This window comes from Eschscholzia californica, unplaced genomic scaffold (genome assembly GCF_041429995.1).
Source record: "Eschscholzia californica isolate CP2 unplaced genomic scaffold, dmEscCali1.0.p SCAF_2, whole genome shotgun sequence".
NCBI classification, from domain to species: Eukaryota; Viridiplantae; Streptophyta; class Magnoliopsida; order Ranunculales; family Papaveraceae; genus Eschscholzia; species Eschscholzia californica.
Genome location: NW_028238309.1, coordinates 41,837,283 through 41,860,293, shown reverse-complemented (window position 1 = coordinate 41,860,293; position 23,011 = coordinate 41,837,283). Strand labels below are relative to the sequence as shown.

The 23,011-nt window shown below is 33.6% G+C and overlaps 3 protein-coding genes across 3 annotated transcripts; all 3 read left to right on the top strand.

Moving 5' to 3' along the window:
• The first annotated feature begins 2,864 nt into the window (after window positions 1-2,864).
• On the top strand, window positions 2,865-4,599 carry LOC147558016 (putative aminotransferase TAT3). Its single transcript, XM_086664497.1, has one exon. It carries the CDS (start codon window positions 2,865-2,867, stop codon window positions 4,530-4,532), a length of 1,668 nt encoding a protein of 555 aa, XP_086520623.1. The 3' UTR covers window positions 4,533-4,599.
• A 6,539-nt stretch (window positions 4,600-11,138) lies between these two features.
• LOC147558015 (uncharacterized) lies at window positions 11,139-13,957 on the top strand. The gene is made up of 6 exons (XM_086659577.1): window positions 11,139-11,720; window positions 12,182-12,248; window positions 12,405-12,580; window positions 13,335-13,410; window positions 13,506-13,555; window positions 13,671-13,957. Exons 1-5 carry the CDS (start codon window positions 11,571-11,573, stop codon window positions 13,520-13,522), a joined length of 486 nt encoding a protein of 161 aa, XP_086515703.1. The 5' UTR covers window positions 11,139-11,570; the 3' UTR covers window positions 13,523-13,555; window positions 13,671-13,957.
• Window positions 13,958-15,290: 1,333 nt separating this feature from the next.
• On the top strand, window positions 15,291-18,685 carry LOC147558014 (guanylyl cyclase 1). Its single transcript, XM_086659576.1, has 10 exons — window positions 15,291-15,590; window positions 15,730-15,987; window positions 16,089-16,213; window positions 16,717-16,828; window positions 17,076-17,150; window positions 17,596-17,684; window positions 17,762-17,823; window positions 17,962-18,034; window positions 18,197-18,272; window positions 18,406-18,685. The coding sequence occupies exons 2-10, from the start codon at window positions 15,820-15,822 to the stop codon at window positions 18,436-18,438; spliced, it is 813 nt and encodes a 270-aa protein (XP_086515702.1). The 5' UTR covers window positions 15,291-15,590; window positions 15,730-15,819; the 3' UTR covers window positions 18,439-18,685.
• Window positions 18,686-23,011: the final 4,326 nt, after the last annotated feature.

Below are 23,011 nucleotides of genomic sequence, written 5' to 3'. Positions count from 1 at the left end.
CACATCCGTATTAATTACGCAATTACGATAGTAATGGAAACATCCATACTTAGAGCATCTCCATTGCAACTATGGATGTTTATAAATATCAACACTCTAATAGTTACACGTGTTACACAAACATTTAATAGGAAAAAGTAGTTGAGAGAGAAACACTTTTTATTGGTCCTAAAATGAAATTTGGTGACTTGGACACTTAGAGCATCTCCAATGGGACACTCAATCTCTAACACTTAGAGTGCCACATAGAGTTTTTGGAGTTTTTGTTAAAAAATCATCTCCAATGGAACACTTTATTAGACACTCTAATATGAGGTGGACACATTTATTATAGAGTGTCTAGAGAGAGAAACTCTAAAGTGAGAGTGTATACTTGAGACTCTCTAAGTGTTACTTTTAGATTTCAACCAATAGAAAATCTTGTTTTTCAACTACTTTTTATCTATTGAATTGAAGTAGGACGTGTATTAAGTATGACACTTTAGAGATCTCCATTGGAGACCAACAAAAATTAGAGTGTCTCCACATTGACATTTAGGAAAGAGAATCTCTATTGGACCTTGACAACTAGGACTTTTAGAGTAATTGTTAGAGTGTCCCATTAGAGATGCTCTTAAGAGCATCTCAAATGCAAAACTCAAAAAAATTCTGATTAGATTATGTTTCAACTTTTAATTGAGATTCTGTCAACACTTAGTTGCCCAAGTGGTATAAAGTGTGACATAAACTCAAAAAAGTCCATGGAGGTCCTGATTCGATCCCAAGAGGAGTTGGAATCCTTGGGTTATTGATTTTGGAGTTATTAGGGTATAAATAATACAGTTGGGTTTTAGGCCATAAAGTAGTTGGGCTTTAGGTCATATTTTAGTGTGATTTAGACCAGAGTCAATTTCCAAAAAAAAAAACTCCTAACTGAGATTTTCTTTTCAATATGGTTAACTTTCTTTTTTGTTGAAACTCTATATGGCTAACTTGAGTGTCTCTAATTCAAATCATTCTCCAATGCAACACTCTAAAAAACTCTAATAGTTACACATGCCGCACATACATTTAATGGGAAAAGTTAGTTAAGAAAAAAACACTTTTTATTGGTTCTAAAATTAAATTTGATGACTCGGACACTTAAGACTCTCAAAGAGATTTCAAAAATAGGGTTTCTAATTGAGACATCTCAAAATTGATTGCTTCCACATCATCTTAAGATCCCAATAAAGTTTTGCATTAGAGTGATTTTTTTATAAAAATAACTCTAAAATCCTAAGTGTCACTTAAAACTGTAAGATTGAGTCTTGCATTAGAGATGCTCTTAGAGTGCCACATAGACTCCTTGGAGTTTTTGTTAAAAAATCATCCCCAATGGAACACTTTATTAGACACTCTGATGCAGGGGCACCCGGCGTGGACACTTTTACCGTGGACCTAACGGCCACGTAAGCCAACCGGCCATATTGATTAGTTTAGGAAGTCCCAAATTTAGTATGATTCATAAATAATCTAGGTTTAGGAAATTATATTGTTTTAGTATTTCCAATAATTGGAAAGGTCCAGATTTGAGTCTAACTATTTAGGAAGTTGCAGTCTTTTGATTATTTAGGAAAGTGTAATTCAAGTCTATCTAGGAAAGTCCAAAATCCTATAAAAGGATATCTAGTTTGTCCATTATGCTCATGTTGAAGAGAAAACCCAATCAAGTTTAATCGAGTTTACAGTTATTTAGAGTTATTTAATTGTTATTTTATCGTTCTTCGTATTAGTTTATTTTATTCTTAAATTCTGCTGCGTTCTACATCATGTGGTATTCAGAGCCACCAAAGTTTTTGGCTAATGATTCTGGAAATTTTTTTCCAGACTAGTTACATCAGTATCAATCGTATTCTATTCATGAAGATGATTATATTCAATCAAATTATACTCATCAAGAGATGACGAATCAATGCTCATGTTCATCATGTTTATATGCGAATAACGACTCGTACAATTATCATTGGAATCCGGGAGAAATCGAACGAGAAACCCCTCCACAACCGTATTCATCATCACCTTCACCACCCCCACCATTGTCTTATACAGCTTCACATCCATATTCTTCTTATACACCACCACCGTACTCTTATACACCACCTTCGTACTCCTATACACCACAACCACCACAACAGTCTTCTTTTTTAGAAACGCGTCAATCGAACTATTATACACCACAACTGTCTCCTTGTCATTACCAATCGTCACCACCACCAATATCTTATACACCAACACCTCCATCTTATTACTACTCCACGTCATATTCACCATCACCTCCATCTCTTTCTTTTCCTACACCATATTCACCATCACCTCCATCTTCTTATTATTCTACATCTAAGCAAGTTACTACAACTATCGAAGAACAGGAGAACATTGAAAGAGACCTCTTCCCCGTGCCACAATTGGAACAATCCATCAACAACACAGTTCAACAACTTCCAGAGCTCAACAACAAATTTAACGGTATGCTACATATAAGTGACGAAGAGTATTTATCGCTAAAGTCCGGTTTGGATAAAATTCTACAGCTGTGTGACAACACCAAAACAATAATACGTCAACCATCTTCGCCTATTTTATCATTCCATCAGGAAAAAGAAAAAGAAGAGTATGAAGAAGTTGAAGAAGATGTTCACGAAGAAGTTGAAGAAGAAGATGAATCTTCCTTAGAGGAAGAAGAAGAAATTCGTAGACAAATCTTTCCACCCAAGTCTTTTCCATTCCAAAACGCAATTACTGGAGGATACATGATTTCTTCAATATATAGGGCAAATCCGTCGTACTCAAACATGTTGGTTGAAGAAGGTAACATGGTGGAGGATGGAAGATTGACAAAAACAATGGAGAATGGTGCGAAAAAGAAGAAAAATTGGTGTTTTGGTGCGAATAACCAAACTGATTCATCATATGAAATCACAATTGAAGGAACACTTAGTATGTTAATGGGGTCTGTAAAATTTAAAGATGATGAAAGAAGAAGACCCACTACTCCTCTCGGTCATGGTGATCCCTCTACTTCCCCCTGTTTTCGAACTTCGAAAGTTTCTGAAGATTCTATTGTCGATTCTCTTCGTTTTACTATGTTTAACTCTTATGCTCTTACTGTTGGTCCTCTTCCTACAAGAAGGGCAATATCAGGTTTTCTCTCTAATAATCTTCCATATAAACTACCACCAGATAACGTTTTTATAACTCTTAGTTGTACTCAAGCAATTGAGACTTCGTTCACAGCATTAGATTGTCCTGGTTCAAATATCATACTTCCTAATCCAGGGTTCCCATTTTATGAATCTGTTTCTGGTTTTACGAATCTTGGAATTCGACGTTTTGATCTACCAGAAAAGTGTTGGGAAGTTGATCTTGATGTTATTGAAACCCTAGCAGATGAAGATAATGTTGGCGTTGTTCTTATAAACCCTGGAAACCCTTGTGGGACTGTTTACTCGTATCAACAATTGAAGAAGGTTGCGGAAACGGCTAGAAAGCTTGGCATTCGGGTAATCTCTGATGAAGTTTATGGTCCTCTTACTTATGGGAGTAAACCATTTATACCCATGGGAGTCTTTTCATCAACTGTGCCTGTTATTACACTTGTGTCTATATTGATAAGATGGATAGCTCCTGGTTGGCGAATCGGTTGGCTTTTTACTAATGATCCTAATGGTTTTCTGAAAGAAAGAAAGGTTGAGTTTTACTTTGGTGATAGTATTCTTCCCAAAGACGAATTCCTCAAGAAAACGATTAGCGAGAGTAATAGATGGAATTATCGAAAAGATGGAGACCGATTTTACCATTTAAGCAGAGAATCATCATCAATGGCTTCATCACTTGAAATTCATTACTTGCGAAACAGGAAATTGATGCCAAATTGGAGATCGACTTTACCATACAAGAGGACACACATGAGGTTGTTCAATGACGCCCCTCTCATGTTCGATAATAAGCTCCTTAGAAAGATCACGGTGTTCAGTATCCTTGTTAAATTCTCTCTTGCACTACATAAACCTGCGGCCGACAAAATTCATTCGTGTGATATGATGGTTCGGAAAGTAACTCTATCTCAGAGTATTGATCGAGTTCGAGTCTATAAACTTCATGAAGATGAATATGGGAAGGTAGATTTTGAGTGTCATATCATCACTACATGTATCAACCTCACACCCATAAGTGAACTTGGTCACGTTTATATTTTGGCGCTTAATGACGAATTTTGGGACGTTGACAAGATGCATATTCTTCCTTCCCTACCGTTAATTTTGAAGGATTCATTGGCATATGGGATTGAGAATGCAGTTGGCGATTTCTTGCAAATTAGTATCCTTCACTTCTCATGCACATTTCGTTCGAAGTGGGAATTACGGATCGCCATGGCGGAATTCACAGTATACGGGTGGCTCACATTGTTTTCTTCATCGAAACGGTTCGGGACGAACCTCGTGGGAGAAGGGGAGGCTGATGCAGGGGCACCCGGCGTGGACACTTTTACCGTGGACCTAACGGCCACGTAAGCCAACCGGCCATATTGATTAGTTTAGGAAGTCCCAAATTTAGTATGATTCATAAATAATCTAGGTTTAGGAAATTATATTGTTTTAGTATTTCCAATAATTGGAAAGGTCCAGATTTGAGTCTAACTATTTAGGAAGTTGCAGTCTTTTGATTATTTAGGAAAGTCTAATTCAAGTCTATCTAGGAAAGTCCAAAATCCTATAAAAGGATATCTAGTTTGTCCATTATGCTCATGTTGAAGAGAAAACCCAATCAAGTTTAATCGAGTTTACAGTTATTTAGAGTTATTTAATTGTTATTTTATCGTTCTTCGTATTAGTTTATTTTATTCTTAAATTCCGCTGCGTTCTACATCACACTCTAATATGAAGTGAACAAATTTATTATAGTGTCTAGAGAGAGAAACTCTAAAATGAGAGTGTCTACTTGAGACTCTCTAAGTGTTAATTTTAAATTCCAACCAATGGAAAATCTTGTTTTTCAACTACTTTTTATTTATTGAATTGAAGGACATGTGTATTAAATATAGACACTTTAGAGATCTTCATTGGAGACTAACAAAAATTAGAGTGTCTCCATATTGACATTTATGAAAGAGAATCTCTATTGATCCTTGACAACTAGGACTTTTAGAGTGTTTGTTAGAGTGTTCCATTGGAGATGCTCTTAGTTTGGGTTTGGAATAGTGCTAAAACTTTCTATTCTGGGACAGGTGATCAGTTGGCTGAGATGGATCAAAACTAGGACCCACATTTGTCCAACCAACTTCTACTCTAACCAGATTGGTTATATAATTTTTCATTCAGTATTCCAATATTGATTATAATCATTTTGATTATACATCCATTAACTTTTCATTAAATTCAGACTTAAGAAAGGAGAAAATCATTACTCATGATAAAGAAGAAGAAGAAGAAGAAAAGGGGGACCCAGTTCTTCCCTATCTCAATCTAGTCTTCCTACAGGAAGATAAATAGATAAGGTCGATTTTCATCACGGGACCCTTATTCCCAATGATTTTCATTATCTCTCTCTAATCCCATTGACCTTTCCTCACGGCTCTTAGAGCATCCCCGATGATTAGCACTAAATTATTCATAAAAAAGGAATCTTCACCAAATTATGTAGTGTTTTCAATTTTTTGAACTCAAAGGCAAAACATCAAAACTCCCACCAAATCACTATTCATCACACTAGATTTCATTTTTATCATTTTTAATACTCATTTTTTAAAATAAATAAGAAAACAATTAACATATTAAAATAGTAATTAGAATTATAAGACTTAAATTACAAATTAAGATCATTAGGACATTTTATTGTTTAATGGGGACCAAACAGAAATATTTTATGGGACTAAATACAAACATTAAAATAAATAAAGAGACTAAAAAGGAAAGAACAACTTAAAAGAGAATGAATAATATATTAAAAACCAAGGGACCCACCATCCCACCATTTTAGTGGGAGTGAACAGTGTCCGACCATACTGTTCACGACACAGGATATATTTAGTAATATCCCGTGCCATTGGGTGGGGGAGGCACTGGAGATCATTTGGTGATCTCCAGTGCCATTGGGGATGCTCTTACACTTCAACAATTTATTTGTTCCAAATTTCTTCACCTTTTTCTCTCTCTCTCCCTCTATAATCTTTTTGTGGACATAAATGCACAATGATCTGAGAGGGACCAAATAACCAACAACGGGGAGAGAGATTTTGACATGGAACGAGGTACAGACTGAGGAGCAGTTATGAGTTCTCCCCACTTGTTCCCAATCCATGTAGGCATAAATTGATTGCCGCTTAGATAATCCTTGAGATTTGAATCACATGACGTCAATAATGGTATCGTCTATCCGTGGACACAAGAAGCTTGGGTCGTGGGGATTTTGGAGAATAAAGAAAAATCTGGACATAAATACTTAGTCAATCAATATTTATTTAAGAGGCATACTTATTTTTATGTCCAAAATTTTACTTAGTTTAAATTTACTCCCTAATATTAATCTCTTAATGTCTTTCTCTCTTCTTGTCTTTTTTCTATGCTCTCACTGACCCTTTTTATTTGTTGGACTCTTTCTATCTGGTGGACTCTCGCTGACTCTCTGTCGCTTTCCCTTTCTCTCTCTCTCTCTCACACGATCTAACTCTCTCTTTACCTCTCTCTCTCACGATCTCTCTGTTTACCCTTCCACTTTCACTAATCAAACCACTTATGTGGAAGTTATATTGAGATAAAAGTGGAAGAAGTCAACAGTTGGTAGCCCAAGTGGTTCCAAGGTGTTGACATAAACTACAGAATTCCCTGGAGGTCTTAGGTTCAAATCCCAGAGAAGTGGAATCTTTGGTTATTTGATTTGAGATTATTAGGGTGTAAAATAATGTAGTTGGGCTTTAGGCCATTGTCTATGTTGGGCTATAGGCCCGGTCTTGTTTCAGTTTGAGTGGGCAGTTATTGAGCGTATCACATCTTTGATGTATCAATGCCAAATGTAACGACATACGTAGATCGTAGTCGACTTCCAAAAAAAAAAAGTGGAAGAAAAAACACTCTCAAGATTTAGAAGTAAAAAATTTTGTTCGTGTGGTTATATGTCCTTAATTTTTATGAAGAAACAAGGGTGAGTTCTTCCTTTTTCAAGAATTTTGTCTATAGACAACCAATACTTACAGTTACTCTAAATATCGTTCTAAATTAAAAACCAAATCAAGAAAAATCATTCATTTTAGAGAGAAAAACAATTTCGAGAAAGAGATAAAACGAATTTTAGAGAGAGTAAGTGGTGGATCTTAATAGAAGGGAGCTGTAGGATTTTTTTTTGAGGATTTCAGTTTTTTTCAAGTTAAGCAAATCCACTTTTGAGCATCTTAGAGCATCTCCAATGCAACACTCAAATAGAAAAACTTAGAGTGCCACCTAGGATTTTTTGAGTTTTCTGTAAAAAACTCTCTCCAATGCAACACTCAATTTAGATCTCAAAATGATGTGACATCATTTAATATTGAGATATCTCAAGAAGAAACTCAATATTTGAGATTTCTTTTGAGGATCTCAATTGGTCACTCAACATTAAAAGCAAATCTAACCATCTAGGAAATGACACCTAAGTTATTTTTAGGTTTTTAGAGTGTTGCATTGGAGATGTCTTTTGAATTGAGGATCTCAACATTGACATCTAGGAAAGAGGAACTCAATCGAGCCTTGACACATAGGACTATTTGAGTTTTTTTTTAGTTTTGCATTGGAGATGCTCTTAATAGAAGTCCCTACAGATAGCGAAAGAAAAAGAAAAGAGAGAATTTTAAAAGAAGAATGAGAGTTTTAGGAAGATGAAGGGAGTGAGTATTTCTTAATTTCAACTTGAAAAAAAAATTCTCTTAAGATCCTCCTATTAAGAGAGAAAGGGAAGAACATGAAATAAAAATGTAAGAGATTAATACAAGGTACTAAAACATAATTAAAGAATGAAAACAAAGAAGGACAATTTCAGAAAGTTCGACTGATTAGGCAATACATAGAAAAAACACAAAATGAAGGCACGTAGGCATTTATGCAAACTTAGGGGACCACACCGAAATTTATCAGACTTTGGGGCAAATTGAAATATAACACATAAAATTGTGAAATATATTTCGATTGGCTCCTAAAGTAGGATTTTTTTTCTGCGTGGAGCCTTTTGAGTTTGCATAAATATCGAGATAGTCTTATTTTGTGTTTTTCTATGCATCTGACTCATCAGTCAAACTTGCACTTTCCGAAATTGCATTTTTTTGTTTTTTATTTTTATTTTTTATTTTTATCCTTTATGTTTCTTTCTTTTACCTTTACTTTTTGTATTTTCCACATCTAAATAAAAATTAAATATGTTTTCAGCTTCATCTCATACTTTTACTCTCTTTGAGGACCTTCATTCATGAAGAAGAAGACCGAATCTAGTCTAAAGAAGAAAAATATAGTCTTAAAAAATGCTAATGTGGTCTGAAGAAGATCAAATCTTTTTCGTAAAGGACCATATCTTTTCTGAAGACCATTTAAGAACTTATGTGGATATAATCAAGTTTATCACATTCTACTTATGCGTCGCCTTCCGGTGAGATTCGTATGGTGTGAAATTGGATTTTTGCAAGGATTTTAACTATAAACAGGCTTGTAGATGCTCTTTTCCTTTAGTAGGATCAATTTAGTTCTACTTTAAGTTCTTTTACAGTACACTCCCTACTTTCTCACAATAGTGGGTATGTGCCAAAACAATAACCATGAAAAAGGTCAATGTACATAACTATTTACAGAATCAATTATAAGTTCCATTGGTCTTCCATGAAGAAGACTAGATCTGATCTATCGCATAAAAAAGGTTTCCTCCTTAAAATGGAGATATTGAGGGAGGAAACAAAATAGAAAATGAAAGACTAGATAAAGAAGATAGAATATACAGATTGAATAAACTTTGTGAAGACTTGCACTAGTAGAGGTCCTTCAAGAAAAGAAAAGAGATGAAGAATGACCATGATGAAGAATTGAAGATTAAGGAAAGACCAAAAAGAAAAAAAAAAAGCAAGACTATGAAGTCATAACGAGTAATAATGAATAAAAACCTAAAATGTAAAATCACTACGGTATATCCCGTGCCCCAGGGCACGGACACTTGTATCAATCAAATGTTAAGAAATTTATTGTTATATTTTATTGAGAGAGAAAGATTTTTATCAAATGTTAAGAAATTTATTGTTATATTTTATTGAGAGAGAGAGAGATTTTTATTACTTATTATTATTTTTGTATTATTTTTTTGTTTATTTTTTCTTGATTAGTTATTATTTTATTGAGAGAGATAGATTTTAATTTCTTTTTTTTAACCCTTGAAATTTATTTTGTTTCTTTTTTTCTTAAATTAAAATTTTTATTTCTAAGAAAGAAAGGATTATTATTTTTTGAATAGGTAACTTTATTTGTACGAAGGACTATATTTTAAATTTTGAGAAGGACTTCTAGACAATATCGTTTATTAAAAAAGGATGTTTGTCTCAGTCATCGTTTTCCCTTCTATTTTATTATATAGATTTTTGTCTACTCTACCTTATAAGATTGTTCATAAGTGGGGTACTTAAAACTATTCTCATTCTATTCAAACTTCTTCACGGGTAGAAAAATCCATTGTAATTTAAAGTCACTTTACATGTGATGATCAACCCAAATTAGTTAAAATCTAGATTTTATGCCATGTCTAATCTTAAAGCCAAAAGAAAAAAACTACTCCGTATCTTATCAACCTAATCTATTAGATTGATTATATATTTAAGTATGTATTGTATTTGTTTACTGTGACATGTCAAGTCACATAGATAAAAGAATTACTAATTCATCCTAGTCAAATTTTATTTTATTTTTGTTACTTAGCAAAAGTGAATCAGTACATTGTAAATTGAGTTAAAATATTTTGGTAGGTGTTACGGAAAAATATATAATTTTTTTTGTAGTGCAAAGTTTTGGGTGGAAACAAAAGTAATTTGGAACTTTTTGTTTCTTCAAAAACTCAAACCCTATTCTTTCAGCTTCTTCCCTCTTCTTCCTTTCCCACTACCCCATCAACTCCGACGACCTCTACGACAAATTCCGGCAACACCTCCACCATCTCCGACGACACTTATTCTCTTCTCTTCTTCTTCTCAGCTATTTTCTTTCTTTCTTTCTCTCTCTATGTTCTCTCTCTTGTCTCTATCTCCGACGAAGGGTCCTCTCCGTCGCCAGAGCCGAGATCTTGTTTTGAATCAGATATCGTCTGATTTTGAACTAGATCACGTCTGGTTTTGAAACCACATTCTCGTCTCCAAGGAAGGGGCTCCTCTCCTTCGTTGGAGATAGAAAAAAAAGAGAGAAAAGAGGGATAAGAGAGAGAAGATGAGATTCTGGCAAGTTTTGTTGATCGACGACTATACTGGTAACATAAAATAAAGGGTGTGTTTGGAGGAAGGTTTTTAGTTTTTAATCTTTTGATATTTTATTCCGTGATTTTTTTTATTTGTCTAAAACATCGACCAATACTTTACATACATAAACATTTTCGAATAGACCATCCCAGGCCCGTGGATGGGGTAGTGTAGGCCCACTGGGCCCCCACCACAAGGGGCCTATAAGTTTTTGAGTTCTTTACTATTACTTATTTTGCATATATTTAGTTTTTTTTTGTTAAGATTTGCATATATTTAGTTGAAAGTTGGAATTTAAACAATGGAGTAGTAGTAGCCCAGCTGGTTGACTCCTTAAATGCATACATCAAATAAATCATGGGTTCGAGTGACATGGGTTGTTTTTATTCTAGTTTTTTTTGTTAGCTTCAATTTTTTCTTCTGGTTTCTTGCCAGGAAGTTGTATGATGTCGTTATACTTCCAACTTGAGATTTAGAAAAATGCAAAGTCAATTATATAGTAATGTCATACGTTAAACTTGAATTCATCAACGATAAACTATTTTCTTTTCCAAATTAAATTGTTTCACACTGGGCCTCTAAAATGTCAGCCACGCCCTTGGACCATCCCGGCCCCCCTCCATTTGATACTGCAAGTGGCAAAATAGGTCTCAGTTTTAAGTCTTCAATGGATAAATGGATGGACCCACTTAAATCTCATAGTAGAAGGAAGTTATAGAGAGAGAGAGAGAGTATCACAAAGATATGATATGGAGATAGTTTGTAGAGAGAGAAAGAGAGAGAGAGAGAGAGAAGGGAATGGTTGTTGGTCGGTCGCTTTAAAAAACGGGCACATGGATGAAAGATACAGCAAATGCCGTCTTTCTTTGCTATAAATTCGGGTTAAAGGAGACGTAACTCTTTCACTCTCATACTCCTCTTCTTCTCTCATCTTCTTCAACATTCACGTGTTCTTCTTTCCCCTTCTCCCAAATCTTATCTGGGTTTTCTCTCTCAGTCGGTGTTGAAACAATTTTACCCTTTCTTCTTTGCTCATTTAGTTTGTAGATTTTTGCAAAACCCCAAAAGAATCTATAATTCTATAGAGACAGAGAGAGAGAGAGAGATGGAAGGTGGTCGGAAACCAGGGAGCTCGTCTTCTTCAATTTCCACTGAACTTTTTGGTAACAAGAGTTCATCTTCATCCTCTTTCAATCCCAGTTCGTCTTCCTCTTCAAGCGGGATATTTGATTCTGTTTTTTCTACTCCATCAAAGGTATTATCTTCTTCTTGTTAATACTTACGTGTAGGGTTTCTTATTTTTCCTTTTTATAATGTCTTCCTCTCTAATGGGTAATTTAATATTGGGTTAATTAGGGAATCTCTCTATTAGAAATTGAATTTGAAAAGTAAAAGAGAAGTTCATTGTCTTGTTTGATTTTGATTTAATTGTAGTAGCTTAATTACTAACAACAGAGGAATAAGAAAGGGGAAAACTTCATTTTAGGGTTTCTTTTTAAGGAGTTATTCTATTACCTTCCATTATGTTGTTCTTGTTGTTTATGATACTTCTTGAATTCCTTTTTCTAACTTTTTTTTTTTTTTTAACTCTGGATTATTCTAACTAGTTTCTCTATCATTGAATTGAAAGAAGGGGAAATTAACTTTTGTTCATTTTAAAATATATGAGTTTTGAATAATATCATTTTTAAAAGAAACTCTTATTGGGGATTTCAGATTTTAGGAAGGGAGTCTTCTCGATCATCAATAATAGGATCATGGAACATCAAACAAGACACTGCAGGTTTGAATCAAAACATCAACATGTTCATATATATATATATATATATATATATATATATATATATATATATAGAGAGAGAGAGAGAGAGAGAGAGAGAGAGAGAGAGAGAATTTCTTTGAATTTCCCATGTGATTGATGTGTATCATATGTTAACAGGGCGAGCTAAACAAAGCTATGAAAGCCAGAGTAGGAATGTGCATAACAAAGACCAAGGCTCAACGTATCAACACGAGAGAGGAGAGCCATGCTACCTCAGCTCATCACTCTATTATGGCGGTCAAGACGTTTATTCTAACCCATCAAATACCCAAACATCTGAATCACCCCATATTGTAAGTTTGAATGAAAACATCATTGCATCATACATTTTTGAAGGTTTTCAGTAAGAGTCAAAGAGCTAATTCACTACACATGACCCCAAGTTCACAACAACTTAGGAGCTTAAATCACTTCGATTTTTGGAATAAATCAAAGAGATAAACAAGAAACAAGAGAACCCTAGTCAATGTTCTTATGTGATTGATATAACACCCGTTACAACACCAGCCATATTGTCCTTGGTTTAGGCACCACCTAGACGCACTGCCTAGTTCCGCATGGTACAAGGTTTTTCCTTCACATGGGTCTGCCATAAACCACCCCAGGCTTCCCCACTTGGCCACTTTAGGCGCCAAACCCTCCCAAAAGGCCTAGCCGTCTTAGCTGATATTTAAGACAAGGTGAGGTCAGGAAGTTCCTCTTAAGTGATGGAACTAAGGGCCTATCACATGAAACTTCCGTTCAGTGATCCTATCCGTTATGGAAAAGAGTGGGGTTCCAGCCTTGGTCTGAGGTTCTTGGTCCTCTTCAGAAACCATGCTGACTTTTGCCCCGAAAAGAGTGGGGTTCCAGCCTTGGTCTGAGGTTCTTGGTCCTCTTCAGAAACCATGCTGACTTTTTCCCCGTGAAGAACATGAGACGGATGAGATGAAAGAACGAGAATTGTTACGTCTAGTAAATCAAGCATTATATTTATTTCCCTTATAGGGTTATTTTAAGGCGAAGAGCTAACATCTTACGATATGCTATTTATGTGGGGTTTTTCAGTTCAAGAAGGAAGGTGAAGAAGATGACTCAAATGAGAACAATTTAAACAGTGCCTCAAGAGGAAATTGGTGGCAAGGTATGATTGTTTACAAAAAAAAATGCAGTATCTTACAAAGTTCAACCTTTGCGATATATTCTGATATCGTTCTTTTCCAATTTCTATTGCCTCAGGTTCGCTCTATTACTAAACTTATCTTATAGACCGTGTTAATACAACTAAGGTACTTCATCTGTTCTAGATTCTTGATCAATGGCTAATATTACTATTGTTCTTGATTGTGTTTAATCTTGTTAGTATTTGGATTTCGGGTGTCTTTTATCTGAACTCTTTTGCAGGAATACAATAAATTTGGGTGTTGGATAAACCTCTTCAGTATAAGTTTGGAGTTGTAATACAAGACAAACAGTGGGTCTATCATGAACAGAAAGAGACCTTATATGGTTTCTTTTTGTCAAGTGTCTGTAGTATTGTAAATGGATGGATGCCTAAACAAATCTTCTTGAACCAACCGTACTAGTACAGTGTCTTCTTGTATGTTTTAAGTGTTTTAGTTGTACCATGTTTAATTTGGGTGATTTTTGGTGTTTGCCTTTAATATATGGGAGCCTTTTATTGATCTCAATTGTATAAGTGTTTAGTTGATTAACTTTTCCCAGTCTAGTTCTGATTTGCACACAAGGTTTGACCCCTTGTTGCTTTTCTAGTGGAATTTCAAGTTGCAAGTGTCAAAGCTTAGTAGTTACTGTTTTACTCGGATTTGGCACACTTCTGACTGTACTCTTCAGAAGTGCTTGCTTAGCTTTGTTGGAGGCCTGGTTACTCCATAAGTACACAGTTCAAGAGGTTGAAACTCCTGCATGAAAAAATTGAGCTCTGCTAGAGAGAGAGAAAACAATGAAACTGGAGTGATGGAACATTGAAGTTCTTTTTGTCTGTCTAAATTCTTCTCGCATGTCCAAATACCAGTTTTGTATTTATAGAATCAGCAAGAAATAAAAAAGGTAGTGGTTATGCCAGTTCACTATTAGGTCCTCATGAGGGGCTAACCGCTAACGGGATTTACCACTAAAGACAATGACCACTATTGCCAATTACACCCAAGTAGTCTGCCTTCACTATGTCTCTCAACTTTAGGGCGTCATTCCTCGATTCTACCATATATCCTTCCTATACGTACATGATGGGTATTCATCCAACTGGACCAATAAAGCGAAAAAGAACGGAAAATAAATCACCCTTATGGGGGAACAAACACATATATGTGAATACCCCGTGCATTCAATACTAGGTGAACGCGTACAAGGACCTCAAACAAATACCTTTCTGTACTTTGAACTTTAATGTGCACGTACATGTTGAGTTGGCCCCAAGTCGTGCCAACAGGCTGGGCAGGGTGTCTTCAACTTGGGAGTGATATAGGTCCGAGAGGGGCCATCTCAAGGCACGGTTGGGAAATGGAGTAACTTGACTACTTACTCCACTACCAAAAGAAATACTGTAAAAAAAAATTAAGATTCATCTATTATTTATACTCTTAAGAACACAATAAATTAATCATGAATTTTTACCTCTACTGAAAGTGGATGCTCTACTCTCTGGATTTTCAGAGTGGACAAAACATCACCGAGTAAAACCCTAAGTCCGTCAACAGTTGGTAACCCGAGTAGTTCTAAGGTGTTGACATAAACTCCAGAAAGCCTTGGAGGTCCCTGATTCCACCCAGAGAAGGTGGAATCTTTAGTTATTTGAATTGAGATTATTAAAGTATAAATAATGTAGTTAGGCTTTAGGCCCTAGTTTAGTTGGGTTATAGGTTCAGTCTTGTAAGAGTTTGAATGAGCGATTATCGAGCTTATCACATCTTTGATGTAAATGTAATGACTCTGTTGATCGTAGTCAATTTTCGAAAAAAAAAAACGGAAGTCCTAAAAGGACCAAAAGAACTACCAAAAAATGGATATCTTAGGCTCAAAACGTTAGTTCGGTTGAGACAGAAAATGAGAAACGAGGTGCGGTGGGGGCTCCTTAGGTTAGGTGGGTCCTTCTAAACTAAAGTTTGTCATCTTTACTGGTATGGATCATTTAAAACCGACACGAAAAATAGTTTGACATTCACCGTCCAACATTCACTTTCCCTCCTTTTTAAACCTCCAGACGTTTCAAGAAGAAGATAAAAATTCCTGATCTTGGATAACCTAATTTTTCTCAATCTTCCTAATTCTTCCTCTGCCTTCGTAGGCCGACCGACTAAGCTGGTACATCTTCTTCTTATTCTTCTCCTAATTGATTAAAATTGAAACCCTAGACTTGTTTCTATAGGGTAATTTATATCTCTTTCAATTATATGTTCTCCTGCCCACGATTAATGTAAAATACTTTTTTGATTGCTTTTAGGGTTTTGCTTGTTTTCTAGAACGATTGAATTGGGCATACTTTATTACAGGAACCAATTTGAATTGGTATTTTTGTATAAGTTGGTCATTTATGTGGCCTTTACATGTTCTGATAAACAAGTTTCTGAAAATGGAAGAAGAAACTACTGAACAACCGAATCGAGCTCATTCTAGATTGGTTACAACTTACCCATTTCAGAAGGTTTTGGGTAATGGGAAAGATCAACATATAATTCTGCCTCGCTCGCACTTTGTTGAAGTGAGTTCACATCATATAAGTGGTCATTATCTAGTATGATAATTAGAACGTTTTGTAAGTTGTTGTTGTTCTAATCAAGAAATACTAATGGAAATTTGTAGGTTCCGCACATTGGGCAACTCTGTTCATGGGATTGTGGCCTTGCTTGTGTTCTAATGGTTTTGAGAACTATTGGGATCCATAATTCTGATATGAACACTTTGGGGGAGCTATGCAGCACCACAAGGTAATTCGTAAAATTCCGATTTCGGCTTTAGTACTGTTTTTTTTTGTATAAACTCGAGGATTAATAGTGTTGGGGAGAAAAGTGTGGAGTTCTTATTCAGTATAAGAACATGGAAACTGAATTATAGAGTTGCTTTGGGTATATTGTGACCCTTGATCTGACCAATATATGTGTGCGACAATGGAGTTCTTTTTCTTGTACTCATTCCCCTAATTTATTCCAAGATACATCATGCCTTTAGTTTAGTCCTCGGTTTCATCAACTTCGAATGCTGAATTTCAGTAGCAAATGCTAGCAGATGACACAAATCTACTTAAAATTGGAAGTCTTAGTTCCCCTATAAATGATGTCTGAGCTTCGCTTTTTATCTCAATGTGGGTAAATAAACATGACATTGGTGGTCACTGAATTTGCTTAGAACTGTATACATTCCTTTCAATTTCTTCTTTTCTTCCTGTGAGGATTTAGCCCATTGAGGCTTGTATCTATTTCTTGTTTTGCAGCATTTGGACTGTTGATCTAGCATTTCTTCTACAGAGGTTTTCTATTAAATTTTCTTTTTTTACCGTGACCGTTGGAGCGAATCCAGATTATTCAGTGGAGACATTTTACAAGGTAAGTTACTTCTGTGTTTCCCAACACGTTTAATCTTCGTTTGCATGTTTTTTCTCTTGTATTTAGTAATACGATGTCAGTAACGTCATTCCCAAATCCCAAGTTAGTAATAAACAAAGGAATGATTGTTTGAAAAAAAAATGAGTTTTCCTGCAATCTTTATGATTGTTTTATTTGAAATAGTTGTTATTTCTATGTTATGCATATTTTCAATTTATAATTTTAGACAGTTGGTTTGGACATGCAGGAACAGTTGCCAGATGACCTGGTTCGAGTTGATACACTGTTCCAGAAAGCTTTGAACTTAGGAATAGATATCCAGGTATATGCGTATAGCTCATCTAACTTAAAAGTTATATTGTTCCTCTTTTTTCTATTGCCTAAAATATATTCTGCAGTTAACATATCGTTCCAAGTATTATTGGTTTACTTCATTGTTGCAAATTTCATTTATTGCAATTTCTTCTTCGACCACGGACAGTAAAACATCGTTGAATCTTTATAGCATGTATTCTATGTATCGTTTCCTTTATATTTGTTTTGGTTTTGGCCTTGGCTTTCTTTCTCCTTTTGATACTTTCTTAGCACCTGAACAATGAACATCATTGAGGAAATTTCGGCTGGAAAAAGGAAATCTTTTTCATTATAGCAAATTCTCAAAGCATTTTCTTAATTCTTTTCCTCTCCGCACCCAAAAAAAATGAATAGTAACAATGAAGAATGGAGAAGTTGTTTAAGATAGATTATGCGTTCTTGCTGTATTACAGTGCAGATCAATAAGCAATGAAGAGCTGTCAGTTCTGATATTATCAGGGAGCTATGTCGCAATTGCATTGATAGACCAGTACAAACTGAGGTATTGGCGAGCGTCTTTAAGAAACTTCCAGATTTTTGTTTTTCAAAGAGTTAAAGAACTTCTTTTTTCTGCTGTAGTCGGTCTTGGCTGGAAGATGTTTGTGCCTCGAGCTTGTATAGTGGAAACTCAGGGTATACTGGTAACAATCTCGTTTTGTAGCACTATTGATACTCCATGGTGGTTTTCAATTTCTGTAATATTTCCACTGATAAGCTGTCGACACATTTGCTAACGATAGATGTTCTTCAACTAACTAGCCTTGTTTGTCTATTCACAGGTCATTATGTAATAATATGTGGTTATGACAGTAATAAAGATGAGTTTGAGATCAGAGATCCAGCCAGCTCTAGGTATTACATCCTCATTTCTGTTTCATGTTGTTGGTCTTTGACCATTTTTATGGGATTTTATATTGTGTCATGTAAAAACTCTTCGAATTGTTTACAACATGATTCATTTCAGAGATCGAAATAATCTACCGTAGCTTCTTTAACTTGGAATATCTGGTACAGGAAATATGTAAAAGTCTCGTTGGAGTGTCTAGAAGATGCCCGTAAATCGTTTGGTACCGATGAAGATCTTCTTTTGGTAAGCTATTGATTCCTTGCGGACTTGGAACACTTAGTTGAATGACTCGAGATGTGATTTTTTTTTTTTCAGTAAAACATAAAGAAAACCACGTTAACAGTTGGGGTTTTTGGGTCGGATTAATGAAATGCAGATTGCATTGGAGAAGAGAGCAGGTGGTGGGTAGAAGTTCTAACTGTAACAGAGCTTGCAGACTTCCAGTGGGCATACCATGTACCATTTGTACATTGAAAGAGAGACTCTGGATAACACCAAGAGCCAGAGGTGTCGGTATATCATGAATTTCGACATTATATTAAATACGTCTGGCAAAGCCAAGATTCAATATTTTCGGAACGATGCAATAAATAGTAGTATATGTATTTCATTTAACTAATACCCATAAAATTACGTATCTGATATTCTCGAAGCTAGCTAACTTTATCTAGATCAGACATTCAACCTAGATCAGTTGTAAGTTTTACCAAGATGATATCGGGACATGATGTTAAAGACCAGACTTCCTATCCCTCTCCTTTCTTTATGCCTGTGCCTCCGGCAAGGTGAAACTCTGATATGAAAATAACACTTAAACATACATTGCCCGTAACCAAATTTGGTTATAAAGAATCGACGAAGTTAAGCTTGTAAAATGCATTGTCTTTAACAATAAATAACATTGCTTATAAAATCTCTCTTTTCATAATTATATCTAAGCTTTACTCGAGCGACATTTTCTCCATTTTATTGTCATGTTTTTTTTCTTAATTTTAATCTCACTATTTTATCTTATTAAAGTTGCTATGCACTCTCTTTTCTCAAGTTTTTTTTTTTGAGATCGACTACAATCTACGTTAGTCGTTACAAGGCATTGATATATCATGATACATCATGAAGATGTGATGAGCACGATGACGACCTAATTTAAACCATAATGAAGGAGGCTTAAAGTCTGACAACATGAAAGAGGCCTAAAGCCCGACAAATTTATTATATTATTTATTTTATATATTGCCTAAATTACGTGGGATAAATCTTGATGGCAAACTGCGTCCACTGAGACTCGATCCCATGACCTCATAGGCTTAAGAGAGGTGCCCAGCCGCTACACCAAAGGGTGGGGGATTTTTCTCGAGTTTTTTTAGAACGTAAATTGTAGTGATTTTTTTCAAGACACAAATATCTCTCATTCTTTTGACATATTCTTTTTTTATAATTCAAATGTTTATAAGATCAATTGTTTATATTGAAATAAAAGTCAACGTGATTCACAAGTTAGGTGTAGCCGAGTTGGTTGAGTATGTCACCATAAAATGTTTAAATCACTCGTTTGAATGTCATAACAACAATTTCAGACAATTTACAATTGTTTATTATAACTAAGGTTCCACTTGTTGTGTAGGAAAATAAACCAGAAAAGTAATTTTCATGGAAAATCTGTTTTCTGATGTTTGTTTGCACCAAGAAAGTGTGAAAACTGGTTTATTGTGAAAAAGTGTTAGATTATTTTACCACAAAAAGAGTAAGAAAATCCATTTCCTACCCTCTTCGAAAAACACACTCTTTCTCTATCAACTTATGAACGAAGAAATCAAGTGTTGTTCTCTCACTCAATTGGTCTGGTGAAAACTGGTTTATTGTGAAAAAGTGTTAGATTATTTTACCACAAAAAGAGTAAGAAAATCCATTTCCTACCCTCTTCGAAAAACACACTCTTTCTCTATCAACTTATGAACGAAGAAATCAAGTGTTGTTCTCTCACTCAATTGGTTTTGGGAAGAGAAAGTGCCCAATATTAGAGAAAGGGTCCGTGGGTATATAGACCAAAATAATGCTCAAAAAAGGTTTAGGGTCCAATCTTCCCAAAGAATGGATTTTTAGTCCTTTTACCATATGGACATAAAAAAAATTACGAAAAGAAAACATATACATTTGTCAACAAAACATATAATTTACTAGAAACGACATGTATAATGGAATAAATTATGCATACTGTTTGTTAAACTTCATAATGTGTTAGGAGACAAATGTAACTTTAGGGGGGGGTAGTGGATAGGGATTTAGGAGGACATTCGTGGACAAAATGTCTCGTAGACATTTCGAGACATTTTAAGACATTTCGAGACATTTGTCTGTAGACAAAAGGTCTTTATAGACATTTTAAGACATTTGATTCATGGACAAAAAGTCTTTATGGACATTTCAAGACATTTGGTTTATAGACAAAATGTTTTGGAGACATTTCAACGTATTGAATCCATGGACAAAATGTGTAGTGGATATTATTATTATTATTATTATTATTATTATTATTATTATTATTATTATTATTATTATTATTATTATTATTATTATCTCATCATGGATGACAATTGGTAGGCATTTATTATTTTAGTATTATCATTATTGTCTAACCATACAAAATAATATATTTGTACTCATATTTTAAAAATATATTTTTCGAGTTTTGTGGACGTCTGTGGATATCTGAGGACATTTATGGACAATTAGTGGACATTTATTTATTTAATTTTATCATTATCGTTTAATCATATGAAATAAAAATAATTGTACCATTATTTCGAAAATATATTTTTCGACTTTGGTAGCCATCCGTAGATATCTGTGAACATTGATGGACAATTGGTAAATATGTATTATTTTATATAGTATACTAATATATATATATATATATATATAATATAATAATAATATAATATAGTAATATGATAATAATATCATTATTACTATAATATAATATAATAATATAATAATATAATAATATAATAATACAATAATATAGTAACATATAATAAGATAATAATAATATAACATAGTAATATAATAAGATAATATTATAAAATATAATAATAATAACAATAATACAATAATATAATAATAATAATACAATAATATAGTAATATAAGAAAATAATGTAATAATAATAGGATAATAATAATATAATATAGTAATATGATAATAATATCATTATTACTATAATATAATAATAATAATAACATAGTAATATAATAAGATAATATTATAAAATATAATAATAATAACAATAATACAATAATATAATAATAATAATACAATAATATAGTAATATAAGAAAATAATGTAATAATAATAGGATAATAATAATATAATATAGTAATATGATAATAATATCATTATTACTATAATATAATAATAATAATATAATATAGTAATAATATAATATAATAATAATACAATAATATAGTAACATATAATAAGATAATAATAATATAGTATAATAATATAATAATAAGATAATATTATAATAATATAATAATAGTATAATATAGTAATAGCAATAATATCATTATTACTATAATAAAGTATTATAATAATTAATATTTTTATATCTTATTTATTATAAATTATTTAATCTAATTTGATAATAATAATTATTTTTATATTTCTTAATGAAATGTCCGCAAGTGTCTTCCATATTTTGAAAGACATTTTCTCTCCAAAAGCTCTCCAAATTTACACTAAAATGTCCTCACATGTCTCCAAAACCAATTTGTCTTGAAATGTCCGTAATTTCGTGTCTCTAACGAATACCACAGACATTTCAGGACATTTGAAATGTCTCAAACGAATAACACGGACATTTAGAGACATTTTGAGACATTTTAAATGTCCCCAACCAATAACACAGACATTTGGGGACATTTTAAATGTCCCCAACCAATAACATAGGATTTGGAGGGACATGGCAATGTCCCTCCAAATCCCCAACCACTACCCCCCCCTTAGTTTGAATCACAAGGTCACTGTTATGGAACATTTATTGTACTACAAACGGCAACTGTTTTGGGAAAAAGTACGCGTAATTTGAATAATTATATATAATGCATGATTTATAAGATGTTTTTGATATTATTTATAAAGTATGTATAATTTGTAACAAAATACATATATTTTACATTCTGTTATAAAAACATCGTACAGAAGATGTTTGCGTAATGTACTAGAACTTTAGTAAAGAATTTAAATGCTACTTTTATGTATGTGTTATGTTCAGTAAACATCATGTAATGTCGTGTAAATTATATATCGTTTACATTCTGTTACAACCAAATCGTACTAGATCTTCTCTAGATCAAAAATGATACTCCCTCCGTCCCAAATTAAGAGTCCCACTTTGAAAATACAATTTTTTTTCACAAGTCTTGTTTTTCCATTTTTACCTATATTAATTTAGTATATCCTTTTTGGAATTCAAGGAATTATAGTAGGGTATTATTTCTCTCACTTCACTTACCATAAGTGACCAACTATTGAAAATAAAATGAACCGCTAAATTAGAAACACAATAAAATGTGATAATCTTAAAATTTAAAATTGGTAGCAAATATTGGCAGTATTTTATGTTTTGGTATTTTTTTTCTTAATTAATCTCATACACAAATAATGTTGATTTTCAGCCATTATGGAAAGTGGGATATTTTATTAGGAATGAGCTACATTTTGGTGTTATTCTACTAAGAAATATTCTAATTAGCTAATAATAACTCTAAAATCCAATACAAGGGTATACTTGGAAAAGGTAGGGATTAAATATGATATAAAAAGAAATGCGACTCTTAATTTGTGACGGACCAAAAAGGAATACGGGACTCTTAATTTGGGACGGAGGGAGTATGTAATTTATTGTAAACGATCCGTAATTTATTTTAAATTATATATCGTTTGCATTCAGTTATAACAAATCGTACGAGATCTTCTCT

Bases quoted from the DNA above. Each gene is read 5' to 3' on its own strand.
- LOC147558016 (XM_086664497.1), top strand. From the start codon at position 2,865: ATGGAGAATGGTGCGAAAAAGAAGAAAAATTGGTGTTTTGGTGCGAAT.
- LOC147558015 (XM_086659577.1), top strand. From the start codon at position 11,571: ATGGAAGGTGGTCGGAAACCAGGGAGCTCGTCTTCTTCAATTTCCACT. The intron at 11,721-12,181 runs GTATTATCTTCT...TGGGGATTTCAG, and splicing joins TTTTTTCTACTCCATCAAAG to ATTTTAGGAAGGGAGTCTTC. The intron at 12,249-12,404 runs GTTTGAATCAAA...ATATGTTAACAG, and splicing joins CATCAAACAAGACACTGCAG to GGCGAGCTAAACAAAGCTAT.
- LOC147558014 (XM_086659576.1), top strand. From the start codon at position 15,820: ATGTGGCCTTTACATGTTCTGATAAACAAGTTTCTGAAAATGGAAGAA. The intron at 15,988-16,088 runs GTGAGTTCACAT...GGAAATTTGTAG, and splicing joins CTCGCTCGCACTTTGTTGAA to GTTCCGCACATTGGGCAACT. The intron at 16,829-17,075 runs GTAAGTTACTTC...TTGGACATGCAG, and splicing joins CAGTGGAGACATTTTACAAG to GAACAGTTGCCAGATGACCT.